The sequence below is a fragment of the Petromyzon marinus genome, chromosome 11 (genome assembly GCF_048934315.1).
Source record: "Petromyzon marinus isolate PM22_M1 ecotype Great Lakes invasive population chromosome 11, UKy_Petmar_22M1.pri1.0, whole genome shotgun sequence".
Taxonomy (NCBI): domain Eukaryota; kingdom Metazoa; phylum Chordata; class Hyperoartia; order Petromyzontiformes; family Petromyzontidae; genus Petromyzon; species Petromyzon marinus.
Window position 1 is genome coordinate 17,100,057 of NC_133677.1, and position 18,508 is coordinate 17,118,564.

The following is an 18,508-nucleotide window of genomic DNA, read 5'->3' on the forward strand; positions in this document are numbered from 1 at the left end:
GCCAAATCCTTTCATGTAATGATTTTTACATGTCATTTATATTAGTTCACACAAACACTCCATCCATCTGTTCCTTGCCCGGCCCCTCTGTCAAATTTTAGAACCCATTGTGGCCCGCGAGTAAAAAAAAATGCCCACCCCTTGTTTAATGGCACAACATAGCGAGGCAGGTGCTTAGTTTTGGTGGGGCTGATGGTTAATGCCCCACCTCTTAGTGCAGGGGAAGGGAACCTTTTTTGTGCCAAGGGCCATTTGGATATTTATAACATCATTCGGGGGCCATACAAAATCATCAACTTAAAAATTAGCCTATTATATTTGGTCAAACATTTAATTAACTCACCCCTAATGCGATGGCTGGAACTGCTTCTCTTTGGTGAGGCGTGTGGAGATTTTAGCTGGCATTGATGATGTTAGCTGGTATTGATGATGTTAGCTGGTATTGATGATGTTGCTACTCGCAACTGCTTTTCCAGGTTTGCTCCAAGATTGATTGAATTTCGAGTCCCGCCTGCGGTTGCCTTGGCAGGGCCAGACCAAATGATTTCGCAGGCCTCATGGCCGGCCGGCCGGACGTTCCCCACCCCTGTCTAATGGCACGCTCCAGGTCTAGATCATTCGCATACGTAACATGGATGACAAATCGGGAGCAAGCTCTCAAGCGCACCCGGGCATCAATCCGCCTCCCATTGTATCTATATCAGATATAGATTGCTCCGGTACGGACATGGAAGGTTTCTCGAACGACGTGGACCAAAAATATTTTAAACAGTGTACGGAGCCAGAGGACATTACTGTCGAACCCCAAGGTTAACGGGGAATAGCTTCGTCTTCCGGCAAAGTAGCTTTACTCGGCCCTGCTCAATATCATGGAAGTCCTTAATTATTGTGAGCAGAGAGTCAGAGACTCCGAAAGCATGAAGAACAACCCAGAGTCCAGACCTATTGATGGTATCATAGGCATTGACCAGGTCAATAAAGCAGAGATGTAAGTCCTGTCGGAATTCAACACTCCTCTGCTGTAGCAAACGGAAGGAAGATGTGGCATCTGTGGCTGCCCTGGCCTGAAACCACAATGGGGCTCCCCAATCCTCTTCTCAGCATGCCTGGCAAGGTGATGTTGAATAATCCTTGCCAGGACTTTTTCCGGCACTCTAACACAGGCACAGACTCTAACCAAAACTATCGAATAATTACACGGTTAATTTAAAATTGCACTTTCAATTAATGTGCCTATTAATGTCATTATTTCGGCAAAAAATGTTTTTATCTTAAACTAGTGCAATGAAAAAAATACCCTTTATTGTAAAATTAGCAAAATAAAGACGATATAATTCCTGTACTGTTTTAGTTTATCTTTCTGAATACACATTTAATGAAAATGTGTTTTAGTGAATGGTTGTTTTTGAAGGTGATATCGTGTAAATGTTTTCCAAAGCTGCTTATGCAGCCGTCACCATCTCCAGCCGTGATTTCTCCACTTCTGTCCGAAGCCATCACCATCTCTTGCGGATTTGCAATGCAAAAATCTGTCTGGCTACTGCCCACCGGTTGATTTATTCGATCCATCTTCGCAGTGGACGTTCTATTGGTTGTGTTCCCTCCTTTAGCTCCCATTCCCACGTTAGTCACGACCACCGGCCGTCATCTCTTCAAGTTGTGTGTCCTGCCTCACCCCACCTTTCTAAACTAAAATTATGCCTTTAATTTGCATATGATGCCCAATTGACGTGTCCGTCTTCCATTCTCAGTTTAATTCCTAGCATGTGCATCTCTATGCTTCCTTGTGCACTTCTCAACATTGGTTCCATTGTCTTCGTCAATGGCCATGTTTGTGATGCATCTGTTGTTGCAGGTCATATCCACTGATTAAAAAACGTTCTGCTTTAGGAAAATGGCTTTGTTACGTTTCATGATTTAAGTTCAGATTCCAATCAGCACTGTGCTCTGCCCTGATACGCCTCTCTTAATAATTTTCATCCCTCTCCCCCTTCAACAACCGCCCCACGTATAAATGCACTTCTATGTTTTCAAGTTGTGTCCCTGTTCTTTTTGTTCATTTTGTTATTCCCCCGCACCTCCAATAAGCATGGTTGCCTGCATACAGTGCGAAAGAAGTTCAGCATGCAAACATACGCTGCGTTGAAAACTTACTCTACAGCATATTCACACTGGAGACGCAGGAGGGTGCTGCTATGAGATTGCCACATTTTTGACTGTAGACAAAGCCTGGACAGATTTCTCAGTCAGCACTCAGTCTAGAATTATCAGAACTACACAGTAAACGACACAATGCGGGTGCTATATCTCGTAAGAATGAATACCCACCACCTAAACACAAATGGTAATTCCTGGACAGGTGACAACTCTAGCCATGCCCATGAAAAAATATATAGTGACTAACTTGGAGACGTAACTTCTTCGAGGCAATTCTTTAATTACACACCGAGCATACTGTTACACACTCTCTGCTGTAATACAACGCTCTGTCCCTCGCTTAAACGCAACTCTGCACTCGTGGCTAGCCTACAACACAACGCTCGCCATCTGACACTGATGGCGCTGAACTAAGACAGGCAACTACTGCTAGCAGCACAATTATCAAGTGGATGACGACAGCGGCGAAGGCGACGATCTTCAACAGCAACGACGACGACGACGGCGATCCCACTCCAAACGATGGCCCTCATCCCCTGCTCGGGGTCCCCTTTAATCCTGTTAGCGTGGCCTCGCTCCACTCCGGCCACGCTCCCCTTCTAGAATCTACTAGCAGGCTCTCGACGTGTCCTACCCGAGATCCTTCTCAGGTCTATTACGTGGTCTGCTGTCAATCAGGGCTGCTTCACTCTGCAGATCCCCTTCCCTGCCAGCAGCCAGCGCTATGCTACGTAGTGACCAATTCTATGTGACTACACATACACAACATCCTGACCATCACTCGCCTATGCGGATGATAAAATATCAAGCATTGGAGATTTAATTCTGATCTACTGTTGTTCGTTTTGATTGATTTTGGCACAGTTTAAAATATATATTTTCATATCAGTACCAGCGGGAAGTACCCAGCGTTTCCCGGGGGAAAAATATATTTACAAACTTGTCTTCTCTTAAAAACATAACATACACAAACACTAAGCTATTGTGCCCTTTGTCCATTTGTCCGTCAACAAAATTATAGGAGGAGCGACACTGGAAAAACGGCGTATTCTATTATTTAATTTATTTTCTGTCAACGTGACTTTACCGAAAGAACCAAAGAGTAATTCCTGCAGTCACGAAAACTTTGAATCTAGTTTTAGCGTGTTAATGTTAAATAAACGTGTTGTCTCCTATAGAAGCCTGAGTCTCCATTTGAGCCCACTACAACTGGTGTTGGAAGTGGCCAAACGTTAGTTAATTAACTATAGATTATGGAGACTAGGCGAACAATACGTACCAGGTCTCCAGATGAAGAGGACGACGACCAACCGGCTCCAGAGATGTCGGCGCAATCCCCCAGCCCCCACTGGGGGCCTGGGGTGTCCACCTCCGGTTCCAAACCGCCCTCCAAATTGCCTTACCTACGAGTCCTACTTGGTACAGGCCGGACCCGCTATTGCCCCCTGTTGGGCCCTGACTGCAGCTACATATTTTCCAGTAGTGGTGGCGGCGTATTACGCCTGACAATTACCCACCACATTAAGATGCACGATGGTAGCTTGCAGTTGTGTGTCGACTTTAGGAAGCTTCATAAGATATCGGTGGCTGACGCGTATCCTCTCCCTCGGATGGACGATTCCCTGGACGCTCTGGCGGGAGCACAGAACTTCTCCACCCTTGATCTCCTGTCCGGATTTTGGCATTTGCCACTAAATGAGGCCTCTAAACCCAAACGGCTTTTCGAACACCTCAAGGCCTGTTTGAATTAAATCAGCTTCCCATGGGACTCCACGCAGCACCGGCTACGTTCCAACGACTGATGGAGCTGGTGCTGGCTGGACTTCAATGGGACTCATGCTTAATATACCTCGACGATGTCATCGTCTTCAGCCGTACGTTCAAAGAACATCCTGATTGGTTACGCGCGGTCTTTCTTAAAATGCGAGCGGCCCATCTCAAATTCAAGCCGCAGAAGTGTTACCCCCTTCAGAAATCCGTGCGGTATCTCGGTCATATTGTCAGTAAATCGGGCATTGCGATAGATCCCGACAAAACCACGTGTGTTCGGACGTGGCCGACCCCCACGTTGATGATGCAGGTGCAGAGTTTTATTGGTTTTGCGTCTTATTATCGCCGGTTTGTCACTGGGTTCGCTACCTTCGCAAAACCTGTCCACGCCTTGACGGTTATGGGTCAGAGGTTTCATTGGGGGGAGGAGGAAGCCGCATTTGTTGCGCTTCGCAATTCCCCTCCGCTACTCTGACTTTGCCATGCCGTGTGTCCTTGATACTGACGCAACCAACACCAGCATTGGCGCGGTTCTGTCCCAGGTTGTCAACGGGGTGGAGTGTGTTGTTGCATACGGCAGCAGAGTGCTGTCGCCAGCCGAACAGCGTTACTGTGTCACGCGCCGGGAACTATTCAGGTCTCCCGCATTAACGAGTTGATTGCTCTGGACATCCCTGGTTCGGTTCCCATCACCCCTCGTGGGAATAAATATTTGTTGGTTGGCGTCGAATATTTATCGCGCTGGCCGATGGCCTGGCAGCTATGGATGGGAGCCATCCGGTAGTGCCACCTAGGCACATGCCATGGTACAATGGTGAGCACACAGCACTTGTAATCAATACAGAGGTACTATGTACAGGGGCGGCAAGCAGCTAAAAAATGGTGCACGTTTATTATAAATACGACATTCTCAAATGGTTTCGAAATTAAGTGTCTTATCAGCAGAATCGTGCAGAGTTTCTGCCGAACATACACAGCATTAGTTCCTAAAACACTTTGGCAGAGTTGGTGTCACTGCCCCGGAAAGGAACATTAATGGTGATTTTGTGGAAAGTCAGGTGAAATGGGTGGTTGGTCAGACTGACCAGCACCCTGTGCTGTGTGGATCGCTCGTGGTTCTGGCCACCAATCGCCAAGCAAATTTGTTGCAGAGACTTCCACGTGTAGAGTGACTTCAGTTGTGTGCAACCGAGTTGCGCAACTGCTTGCACCGGCTGTGGCCGTGTGCGGAAAGCTAACTCGGGTCAAACCTGGGTTTCGAAGCGCGGTGTAGCATTAACCATGACACTACCGCTCCCCACAATCACACACACGCGAAGATCGACACCAAATACGTGCTCTGTTGCACCGCACAGCAACTCACACGCACACTGCAGTGTCCAATAACAACACAAATGTATTAATCCTGACAACCACCTGCTCTGCCACTCAAAACAATGTCCATCACATGGCCATCAACGCGACACATATAGTTCATCACGGTCACCCGACCAGCAGGAGTCACGTGTGTGAGCAGTCCGTGAATGTCGCCGGGCTATGGTGATGCAGTGGTGTGGGTTGAACAAGCGGCGGATGATGATGTCTATCGTGGAAATCTGTGGAGCGGCACGGAAAAAAAAGTGGGACGGGTGGCCCAGTGTGGAGCAGGAGCCGCTCGGCTGGGACGAAGGTGGGGAGGAATCCACTGATCCGGTGGAGGCGTGGGGAGGAGGGCGGGACGCCGCGTGAAGCGCGACTCGTGGGAGTGGTGCCAGGCAGAAGGGGCACCTGGGACTCCGTACGCGGGACCCCGGCCGTTGCACCTGGGCTGGGGGGGGATCCACTGCCCTGCAGGTGGAGCGAGGCGGGGGGGAAGGTGCTCTCGGTCTGAGTGGTTGGGACGAATCAATGCGGATGGAGTTGAGGATTCGAGAGGAGGTTTGCGGAGGCGGGGAGGAAGGCGGCTGTTGCGGGACTTGCGGTAACGCTGCCGTGAAGAACAGGGAGCAAAAGACTCGTGTGCCGGGCCCGGTCTGGTATCATGGTGGCGTGGAGGAACCCAGGGCTCTGGTGGAGGTGGAGGCAGGTGGAAAGCAGGGAGCTCCCAATCCTGGGGGTTAGCTTGATTACTCATGGGTGGAGGTGATGGTGCGAGTGGCGGTGGTGGTGATAGTGGCAGTGGAAGCGATGGCAGAAGTGGAGGTTGAGGCAATGGCAGGAGTGAAGGTGGAGTCGATGTCAGCAGTGGGGGTAGAGTTGATATCAGTGGTGGAGGCAATGGCCTGAGTAGAGATGGAGGCGATGGCAGCAGTGGAGTTGAGGATTCGAGAGGAGGTTTGCGGAGGCGGGGAGGAAGGCGGCTGTTGCGGGACTTGCGGTAACGCTGCCGTGAAGAACAGGGAGCAAAAGACTCGTGTGCCGGGCCCGGTCTGGTATCACGGTGGGGTGGAGGTGCCCAGGGCTCTGGTGGAGGTGGAGGCAGGTGGAAAGCAGGGAGCTCCCAATCCTGGGGGTTAGCTTGATTACTCATGGGTGGAGATGATGGTGCGAGTGGCGGTGGTGGCGATAGTGGCAGTGGAGGCGATGGCAGAAGTGAAGGTTGAGGCAATGGCAGGAGTAAAGGTGGAGTCGATGTCAGCAGTGGGGGTAGAGTTGATATCAGTGGTGGAGGCAATGGCCTGAGTAGAGATGGAGGCGATAGCAGCAGTGGAGCCGATGGCCCGATTGGAGGTGTAGGCGATGGCAGCAGTGGGGGCGATGTCCTGAGTAGAGATGGAGGCGATGGCCTGAGTAGAGGTAGAGGCAATGGCCTGAGTAGAGGTGGAGACGATGGCCTGAGTAGAGGTGGAGACGATGGCATAAGTAGAGGTGGAGGCGATGGCCTGAGCAGAGGTGGAGGCGATGGCCTGAGTAGAGGTGGAGGCGATGGCCCGAGTGGAGGTGGAGGCGATGGCCTGAGTAGAGGTGGAGGCGATGGCCTGAGTAGAGGTGGAGGCGATGGCCCGAGTGGAGGTGGAGGCGATGGCCTGAGTAGAGGTGGAGGCGATGGCCCGAGTGGAGGTGGAGGCGATGGCCCGAGTGGAGGTGGAGGCGATGGCCCGAGTGGAGGTGGAGGCGATGGCCCGAGTGGAGGTGGAGGCGATGGCCCGAGTGGAGGTGGAGGCGATGTAAGCAGTGGAGGTGGAGTTGATATCAGTGGGGGAGGCGATGGCCTGAGTAGAGATGGAGGCGATGGCCTGAGTGGAGGTGGAGGCGATGGCAGCGGGGGAGGCGATGGCAGCGGTGGAGGCGATGGCCCGAGTAGAGATGGAGGCAATGGCCCGAGTGGAGGTGGAGGCGATGGCCCCAGTGGGAGCGATGGCCTGAGTGGAGCTGGATTCTTCAGGTGAGAAGCGCAGCTCTGCTTGGTGCCGGGGTTGCTTCCCCTCCCCTGCGCCCGCCGCTTTCGTCTCCGTGCCGCGGCCATATGAGCCCGGGGACTCGGTGCTCGGCCGAGACCTCCACCTTTCTTTCTCTGCAGCGCCCGGGAAATCTTCCTCCTTCCGGTCCTCATCCTCATTCTCATCGCTCTCTGCAAAAGTTACGAAAAACATCAACTGCGTCATTAGCTGAATCTCCCTGCTCCGTGTCTGTGAGTGCGTTGTGACCCTGGGGACAGACTTGCGAGTTTGTTTTTTACGTTTTTGAGCCAGGAGGCCAGGATTGGGAAAAACTTGGGCCACTTTTCATCCAGGCAACTGGAGAGCAGCACAGACTAAGTCTTACTTACCAAACATTTAAACTACCAACAGCATACTCTTTGGTTTCTTTCGGTAAAGTCACGTAGATAGAAAAATAACTAATAAAGTGAAACCTTGGATTGCGAGCATAATTCCTTCTGGAAACGTGCTCTTAATCCAAAGCACTCGTATATCAAAGCGAATTTCCCCCATAAGAAATAATGGAAACTCAGATGATTCGTTCCACAAACCAAAAATACCGTATTCATATAAATTTTTTTAACACAAAATACCTTTTTATATTTTTATTATTTAATATAAAGTAATCAAATTTATTAATTACATTTAATCGTGGCTGGTGTGAGGGAGACGAGATAGAGGATGGTTATTGTGTAGGACGACTTTCACTTGCAGTACATTTACTAAAGAACAGTCACTACACATGGACACAAAATAAAAAAAATGCTTTACGCACACACACGTATTCACAACACTACAGTACTGTAGAAAACAGTAAACACGTAGTCACAACACTATAGTACTGTAGTAAACAGTATACACGTGGTCACAACACTATAGTACTATAGTAAACAAGATAAGTTCGCACGGATGTTGACTATACGAGTGAGACACACCGACTGAGACCGAGCATGGGAGACGATTACCCACAATCCCGCAGTATACACGTGGTCACAACACTATAGTACTGTAGTAAACAATATACACGTGGTCACAACACTATAGTACTATAGTAAACAGTATACACGTGGTCACAACACTATAGTACTGTAGTAAACAGTACACACGTGGTCACAACACTATAGTACTGTAGTAAACAGTATACACGTGGTCACAACACTATAGTACGATAGCAAATACAGTATACACGTGGTCACAACACTACAGTACTATAGTAAACAGTATACACGTGGTCACAACACTGTAGTACTGTGGTAAACAGTACACACGTGGTCACAACACTATAGTACTGTAGTAAACAGTATACACGTGGTCACAACACTATAGTATTGTAGTAAACAGTATACACGTGGTCACACCACTATAGTACTGTAGTAAACAGTATACACGTGGTCACAACACTATAGTACTATAGTAAACAGTATACACGTGGTCACAACACTATAGTACTGTAGTAAACAGTATAGACGTGGTCACAACACTATAGTACTGTAGTAAACAGTATACACGTGGTCACAACACTATAGTACTGTAGTAAACAGCATACACGTGGTCACACTATAGTAATATAGTAAACAGTATACACGTGGTCACAACACTATAGTACTGTAGTAAACAGTATACACGTGGTCACAACACTATAGTACTGTAGTAAACAGTATACACGTGGTCACAACACTATAGTACTATAGTAAACAGTACACACGTGGTCACAACACTATAGTACTATAGTAAACAGTACACACTAGGTCACAACACTATAGTACTGTAGTAAACAGTGTACACGTGGTCACAACACTATAGTACTATAGTAAACCGTATATACGTGGTCACAACACTATAGTACTATAGTAAACAGTATACACGTGGTCACAACAGTATAGTACTGTAGTAAACAGTATACACGTGGTCCCAATACTATAGTACTATAGTAAACAGTATACACGTGGTCACAACACTATAGTACTGTGGTAAACAGTACACACGTGGTCACAACACTATAGTACTGTAGTAAACAGTATACACGTGGTCACAACACTATAGTACTGTAGTAAACAGTATACACGTGGTCACACCACTATAGTACTGTAGTAAACAGTATACACGTGGTCACAACACTATAGTGCTATAGTAAACAGTATACACGTGGTCACAACACCATAGTACTATAGTAAACAGTATACACGTGGTCACAACACTACAGTACTGTAGTAAACAATATACACGTGGTCACAACACTATAGTATTATAGAAAACAGTATACACGTGGTCACAACACTATAGTACTGTAGTAAACAGTATACACGTGGTCACAACACTATAGTACTATAGTAAACAGTATACACGTGGTCACAACACTATAGTACTGTAGTAAACAGTATACACGTGGTCACAACACTATAGTACTGTAGTAAACAGTATACACGTGGTCACAACACTATAGTACTGTAGTAAACAGTATACACGTGGTCACACTATAGTACTATAGTAAACAGTATACACGTGGTCACAACACTATAGTACTGTAGTAAACATTACACACGTGGTCACAACACTATAGTAATGTAGTAAACATTACACACGTGGTCACAACACTATAGTACTGTAGTAAACAGTGTACACGTGGTCACACCACTATAGTACTATAGTAAACAGTACACACGTGGTCACACCACTATAGTACTGTAGTAAACGGTATACATGTGGTCACAACACTATAGTACTATAGTAAACAGTATACACGTGGTCACAACACTATAGTACTATAGTAAACAGTATACACGTGGTCACAACACTATAGTACTATAGTAAACAGTATACACGTGGTCACAACACTATAGTACTGTAGTAAACAGTATACACGTGGTCACAACACTATAGTACTATAGTAAACAGTATACACGTGGTCACACCACTATAGTACTGTAGTAAACAGTATACACGTGGTCACAACACTATAGTGCTATAGTAAACAGTATACACGTGGTCACAACACCATAGTACTATAGTAAACAGTATACACGTGGTCACAACACTATAGTACTGTAGTAAACAATATACACGTGGTTTCAACACTATAGTACTATAGTAAACAGTATACACGTGGTCACAACACTATAGTACTGTAGTAAACAGTATACACGTGGTCACAACACAATAGTACTATAGTTAACAGTATACACGTGGTCACAACACTATAGTACTGTAGTAAACACTATAGACGTGGTCACAACACTATAGTACTGTAGTAAACAGTATACACGTGGTCACAACACTATAGTACTGTAGTAAACAGTATACACGTGGTCACACTATAGTACTATAGTAAACAGTATACACGTGGTCACAACACTATAGTACTGTAGTAAACAGTATACACATGGTCACAACACTATAGTACTGTAGTACACATTACACACGTGGTCACAACACTATAGTACTGTAGTAAACATTACACACGTGGTCACAACACTATAGTACTGTAGTAAACAGTGTACACGTGGTCACAACACTATAGTACTATAGTAAACAGTACACACGTGGTCACACCACTACAGTACTGTAGTAAACAGTATACACGTGGTCACAACACTATAGTACTATAGTAAACAGTATACACGTGGTCACAACACTATAGTACTATAGTAAACAGTATACACGTGGTCACAACACTATAGTACTATAGTAAACAGTATACACGTGGTCCCAACACTATAGTACTATAGTAAACAGTATACACGTGGTCACAACACTATAGTACTGTAGTAAACAGTATACACGTGGTCCCAACACTATAGTACAATAGTAAACAGTATACACGTGGTCACAACACTACAGTACTATAGTAAACAGTATACACGTGGTCACAACACTATAGTACTGTAGTAAACAGTATACACGTGGTCACAACACTATAGTACTATAGTAAACAGTATACACGTGGTCACAACACTATAGTACTGTAGTAAACAGTATACACGTGGTCCCAACACTATAGTACTATAGTAAACAGTATACACGTGGTCAAAACACTATAGTACTATAATAAACAGTATACACGTGGTCACAACACTATAGTACTATAGTAAACAGTATACACATGGTCACAACACCATAGTACTGTAGTAAACAGTATACACGTGGTCACAACACAAGCAATCGTCTTCAGGTGAAATAATACAGCAGGCGGACTGCTGAGACAGGAAGAAATGTAGCGAGAGAGCTACTGCAACCAAAGGTTACACTATATACTTTTGTGGTGGGATTTGCAAGTAAATGTAAGATCGCAGAGCAAGCATACCCCGGCTAATCCCTCGGCTACTCCGAGGGGGAGTGGGAGCGGAGGGGCTGCCGTAACGGGCGAGATAGTGGGGGTGAAATTTACAGAGGGTACAAGCTGATAGAAAGAAGATCAAACTCAGCAAACTTAGAAATGTAATGCAACTCATTGAGTCGGCCAACACAACAAATAATACTTTGCCTGGTTGATCACCGTCCTTCTCTGCTTGTGTCTCCCTGTTGTGGGGAGCGGTGGTGCAGCTGTTAGCGCTACGCTGCGCTATGAACCTGGCGACCCGGGTTCGATTCCCGCTCACGGCCAACACCAGTGACGATTATCTGAACCGGTCCCGGGCCTCCCCTAGGTCGACTCAGCCTCAAATGAGTACCTGGTGCGGTGTGTAAACATCGCCACTAGGGAGACAAAGGCGGTCGGGCGTGGTGCTGGCCACCCACCCCCTCGTGTACTGTTCCGGCCTTCACAGGTGCTCGCTAACAGCACTTGCCCCTACAGTCTGTTCAGGCTATACGGGGGATCTTTGTGTCTCCCTGTCTGTGTTTGGTCTCTCTCTCTCAAATTTAGTTTCACCTGATGACGACTGCTTGGGTTGCAATCGAAACGTCGTATTCTATTTTTTTTTATTTTTTCTACCTGACTTTACCGAAAAACCATTGAGTAACAACAGTGTTTTTAAGAATCACAGCTAAGAGACAAACAACATTATATTTTCTATTAAACATAACATTTTAATAACATGTAAAAAAATACTTTAAATCTCATCACTGCTCCTCATACTCAATCCGTGATCAGTGCCGGATTATCCTCGGAACAAAATAATCATTAGCTGGGGGCCCCGCACTTTCAAGGGCCCCGTGCTAAATGATCTCACGCTATAAATCCCGGTTCAGTGATTCTGTACTTGCTCTATTACTATAGTAAAATTACAATTACTTTACAATGCAAGTTAAAAACTTCGTGTTTTATAATTGTGTTTTTTTATTTATTCTGGGCACCTTTATAATATAAGCTACAGGACCCGCACGAGCTTAATCCGGCACTGTCCGGGATACTGTTCCAGTGCCCAACCAGGCTGTTGAAGACACCGTGAGTGGAGTTGAGGGGGATCGGTGGAGGTGTGAAGGCGGCGAGTGATGCCGACGGGCTGCGAGGGGGTCATCCGAGAGGGTGCCCAGTGGGGAGATGAAGCAATGAAATCGCTCCACGTGCAGGTGCTGGGTGGATTACTGCACAGCGGCATCGTGGGAGGTGGCGACGGGTCGTGTTGGTCTCTACCCACTAGTGGATTGACCATGGCTGATGGTGGTGATGATGATGGATGTTGCTCACTCACTTGGCGACGTATGAAACGCCAGAGATGCACGGCGATGTGCAGGGTGTTCAGCAGCACGGTGGAGCTGATGGCCTCCTTGCAGCCGCTGTACAGTTGACCCACAGCGTGGAGCAGAGCAGGGAGCGCGCTGTCCACTATGGCCTGGCAGCTGCTGCTCAGCTCACCCATAGCCTGCAGGAGGGCAGGGAGCACGCTGTCCACAATGTCCTCACTGTGGCTACTGAACATCGGTCCCCAGGTGGCGACCCCTGCTGGTGGAGAGACGTTCTTCATGAGTCCGGAGTAGTTGATCGTGGTGGTGGTGTTGGAGCCGTTAATGTCCGAACCCCCACGCCGAGATCCTCCGAGGAGCTCCACCATCGGCTGCGTGAGCAGCAGAACCAAAGTGAGGACAGCCGTGAAGATCGCCATGGTGGTGGTGGCGGCGAAGTTCTCTGAAGAACTCGAAGTGGAGGAGCAGCGTGGGGCGAGGTGGTTGCCTCTCCAGGAGCCGACTCCACTCTGACCTCTGCCGTGACGTCACCGGGCCATGACGTCACCGTGACGTCAGAGGTTTCCACGGCTTTTACGTCATTATAGCATTAGGAACGTGGCTGTGCAATGGAACATCAACACGTGATGCACTACAACACTGTATTGTTTATAGAATTGTAATACAATACTAATTATTCACATCTGAGACACGAGTGACGCTCTAGATTCTGTGCGGATGGAGGAAGCCCCTGGGAGCAGCTGCGTCATTCTGGACGCTTCTATCTGCCCCTGGCATCTGCTCATAGCTACTGCCAGGGCTATAAAAGCAGCTCCTGTAGCTGCACTGGCAGAACATCGGCAGAGGAGGGAGCAACGCTCACAGCTGAAGCGAGCCTCACTGTGAAGCACATCAACAAGCATGGCCCTGAGTGTTTACTTCTCTGCGATGCACGTGATGGAGAGGAGCGTCTGGCCAGGCTGGCCGGTCTGGAACCCCCGCGGTGAAAGTCTCTTCCAGCAGCTGCAGCGAGACATGAGGAGCGAGATCGAGAGGATGGAGAGAATCTTCCGTGGAGTCGATCAGCTCAGCAGCCACACGCGGGCTCCGGGCAGCCTCGGAGACGCACTGCTGCAGCAGCCGGCCGTGAGCAGTGGGTTCCAGATTGAAGATCCACTGGAGCAGGGAGGCGGGTTTGTCGCGTCCCTGGACGTGCAGGACTTCTCCCCACAGGACCTGGCCGTGAAGGTGTCTGGAGACAAGCTGGTGGTGGCCGGACGGCGCGAGGTGAAGAGCGGAGAAGTCAGCAGCGGCAGCTACAGCCACAGCTGCCAGGAGTTCCACAGGGAGACGCAACTGCCCAGGGACGTGGACCCGCAGAGCGTGAGCTGCTGCTTGACTGAAGACGGGAAGCTGAAGTTCAAGACTCAGCGCCGCGCCCTCCCTGCAGCGGCCGAGAGGGTGGTGGTCATTGAGCAGCCAGCGACAGCGACTCCTGGCACGGCCTCTCAGTCCACTGGCACCACTCACGCGTAGAGTGGCGCCTGGAGCATCCATTCCAGCAGCCTGCTTTATTGATGTTTCCATTGTATGGATATTTAGATAAATCAGTTTCTTCTATCCACGCTATGTTCAGTAATATTTACGTGTTTCAGCGTTCACATTCAACTTCATTGGATTAAGTGTATCGCTGTAAAGGATTGTGAAATCGTATCGCTTCGTTTTAATTTGCCATTACACGTTCATATATTGCAATAAGATAATGATGAATGTTATCTTCAATTATTTTTCATCATTACACATGACTATTTTGCACAGTCTAATTTTCGAACTACTATAATACTATAGTGTTTGTGTGAATGGTAAATGATGTTTTTTTTTGTAATAAAATGCCTTTCAATTTCCTGCAACAGTTGCAACTGTTCTTTTTTCTACATTGTGTTTGTTTCATCGTTACTGTGGATCAGAGTTCTGGACACAGAATTCCCCAAAACTAAGACAACCGGTAACGCGGCCTCATTGCTCCCTGTCCGTGACAACTCCGAAGGTGCCAAGCTCACGCCGTCGGCCCTGCCGAGTCACTCCGCACTCAGAATTTGGGATTGGCTTGCAATTGTCTATGATCAATCTTACCACTTCACATTTCACTTGTATCATCCTTCAATTGGTAGTAAATCCTTTGCTAAGGAATTGGTCCTCAAATCGTGGGGTCAAGCGTACCACAGAAAAATTAGTTGCCGTTTAATGTTTGCGACACAGAGAATGTAAATAGTTACATGACAACATCGCTGCTGTAGCAGTGTAAGTCACGCTGCTATTAAAATATTCTATGTCTCGAGTTTCCTGGCTGGCTGCTGGCTGTGCTTCTCTCCACCCCAACAATAACTCCGTTGTTAGTGGGTGCAGGAGACAATAGGGACACCAACAAGGTGGGAATTACCAGAACAGAATTTGAAGACTGACACGGCTAATTTAAAATTGCACTTTCAATGTATGCGCCAATTAACGTCATTCTTTTTGAAAAAATAACTTGTTCTATCCTAGAGATTTAGAAACTAAACCTTAGGACATTAAACTAGTACAATTAAAATGTACGATTAATTGTAAAGTTAGCAAAATAAATAAATGATCTAAATCATATACTATATTCTTGGTTCTTTCGGTAAAGTCACGTAGAAGGGAAACAATAAAATAATAAAGATATAAAACAATAAAATTCTCACAAGTCAAAATTCATATACTGTTGATTTATTCTCTCCATCTCCGCAGTTGACACTGCCGGTTGTGTTCCCTCCTTAGCTCCCATTCCCACGTTAGTCTCGACCACCGGCCTTCATCACTTCAAGTTGCGTGTCCTGCCTCACCCCACCATTCTAAACTAAAATTACGTCCTTAATTTGCATATGATGTCCAATTGACGTGTCCGTCTTCCAGTATCAGTGTAATTCTTAGGATGTGCATCATCTCTACGCTTCCTTGTGCATTTCTAAACATTGGTTCTATTTTCCGTTTGTGATGCATCTGTTTGAAAAAAAACGTTCTGCCTAAGGCATATGGCTCAGTTACGTTTCATTTCGATTTAAAGCTTTCGTGATTCCAAGGATTAATATTCTTTGGTTCTTTCGGTAAAGTCACGTAGAATGAGAATACAATAATAAATTGATAAAATAAAATAACACAATAAAATTCTCACGACGTTTCGGCCACAACACAAGCGGCCTTCATCAGGTGACGGGACGAGACTGTCTGGAGGACAGCGCTGGAGCGAAAAAGCCACGCTCATATCGCGACCTTTAAGCTGTGTGAGAAGCAACAGAGCGCCTTGACAAAGGAATTAGCATAGAATTTAGCATTGCAACAGCTGAGTGATTAGCGTTTCATTATTAACGTGTCATTATTAAGTCAAGATAACAATAAGCACTTTGCTCTGCCCTGATACGCCTCTCTTAATCATTTTCATCCCTCTTCCCCTTCAACAACCGCCCTACGTGTAAATGCACTTCTATGTTTTCAAGGCTGTGTCCCTGTTCTTTTTGAGTTCAGTTTGTTATTCCCCCGCACCTCCAATTAAAGCATGGTTGGCTGCGTACGGTGCGAAAGAAGTTCACCATGCAAACATACGCTGCGTTGAAAAATGATTCTACTGACTGCAGACCAAACCTGGACAGATTTCTCAATACGAGTGCAATATCGAGGGTACAGATCAATACCACCTGAACACAGATGCTAATTCCCGGACGGGTGGCAACTCTAGCCATGCCCATGAAAACATACACAACATCTTGACCATGAATCGCCTATGCGGCAAATTAAATGTCAAACATTTAACATTGAATTCCGATCTACTATTGTTCGTTTTGATTTATTTTGGCGCAGTTTCAAGTAAGTCTTTTTGATATAATTATTGTATTGTCATTTACTGTATAATTATGATAATAGACCAAGCACTGAGACATTGCCCAGGGTTGGTCTACAATCGAAAAGGTGGCAACCCCATAGTACATCCTAACGTGTTCCAGTGTTAACACATCGTATGTTTGTACCTTGAACTTCTTTCGCACCGTACGTAGCCCACCGTGCTAATCGGAGGTATGAGGTGAGCGGGAATCGAACTCGTGTAGTCGGGGTTCGTAGCGCAGCGTGCTAAACGCTAAACGCTGCGCCACCGCTCCCCCCACAACACACGCGCACAGCAGCTCCAGAGAGCAGCTTTTGGGTCAGAGGTAGCCACATTGCACTGGGGCCGTCCATAAATGACGTCACGCACCGAGGGGGGGGGGAGGTCAGACATTTGTGACGATGTGTGACGAGGGGGGGGGGGTTTGAGAAATGTGACGTCACCTCAAAATGCGCAACTTTAATTAAATATAGACAACACGTTCTACATAATTAAATAGGCTTTTTAACAAATCTTTTCTCCTACAACATCAGAGTGCAGCGCCACATTAAATACGCACTACAATGACGATAGTTTAAAGCAGGGGTCGGGAACCTTTTTGACTAAGAGAGCCATGAAAGCAAAAAAATTGGAAATTTATTTCAGTGAGAGCCATATAATATATTTTAAAAGTGAATTCAACTAAATGTCAGTATAATAAGCCTCTGAATTTATTCTTTTAAATAATGTTGTTATAACACTCACCATTAATGCGACTTCTGGTGCTGCATGGATTTGCTGATGTCTTTGTAGTCGGGTTGGTACTTGGTGAGGTTAAGCTTCATGCAAGCATTGAGGCTTTCATCCGTTAAACGTGATCGTTGGTTGGACTTGATGTTTTTAAGATGTGAGAATGACTGCTCACATGCATACGTAGGCCAGTATCATCCAATTAAAATAATGGACAATTGCTCCTGCAGCCCTGAACAGGACATGCGCAGTGAAAAATTGATGGATGGATTAAAACAAGTGAGAATATTTTGTTTTATCTGCGAGCCATATGCAATCATCAAAAGAGCCACATCTGGCTCGCGAGCCATAGGTTCCCGACCCCTGGTTTAAAGCGATGTGAAACATATATTTTTGGGGAGGGGCGGCGCACAGCTTTGTGACGTCATATTTGAGGGGGGGGGTCTGACTTTTTGTGACGCCGTGTGACGATGGAGGGGGGGTCAAAAATCGTCCAAAATCGCGTGACGTCATTTATGGACGCCTCCACAGCGAGAAATAGCGCAACAAACCGAACCCACGTACAGCGAGGGTAGCCCTGCCTGGTTTATCATTAATTAATCTCCAGTTAAGTCACAAACGACTCTCTTAGAGCCGAAGGCGCGATCCAGTATCACGTTGGCATGCCGTGTCAACCCGTACGGGGTTACCCCGTATTCGTGTACAGGGAGATTGAGTTTTCAGGTTCATACGGCTTACTACAGCCGTTTCAAAACGGGCAAACCAATGTTTTGTTTGATGGGACTTTGTAGGATGAACGTTGAGATTTGTAAGGGGCACGGGGTGACCAATAAGGTCTGAATTGGTCTGTAATAAGAGAGGCAATGGTTAGGGGGTGACAGGTGTGCGTTGGCACTGCGTGCCACGTCGCTTTGTCATACAGCTGACACTCCGATGAGCAATGATGCGGCGACGC

At 46.8% G+C, this 18,508-nt stretch overlaps 1 protein-coding gene across 1 annotated transcript in view; it reads right to left on the minus strand.

Moving 5' to 3' along the window:
• Window positions 1–5,305: 5,305 nt before the first annotated feature.
• The window catches only part of LOC142924244 (uncharacterized), a 32,219-nt gene continuing 19,016 nt past the window's right edge, over window positions 5,306–18,508 (minus strand). Inside the window, exons 2-3 of the mRNA XM_076066230.1 lie at window positions 12,956–13,106; window positions 5,306–7,477 (exon numbers count right to left, since the gene is read on the minus strand). Of these exons, the coding sequence (XP_075922345.1) occupies window positions 6,429–7,477; window positions 12,956–13,106 (1,200 nt within the window). The 3' untranslated portion in view covers window positions 5,306–6,428. The remainder of the gene's footprint in view (window positions 7,478–12,955; window positions 13,107–18,508) is intronic.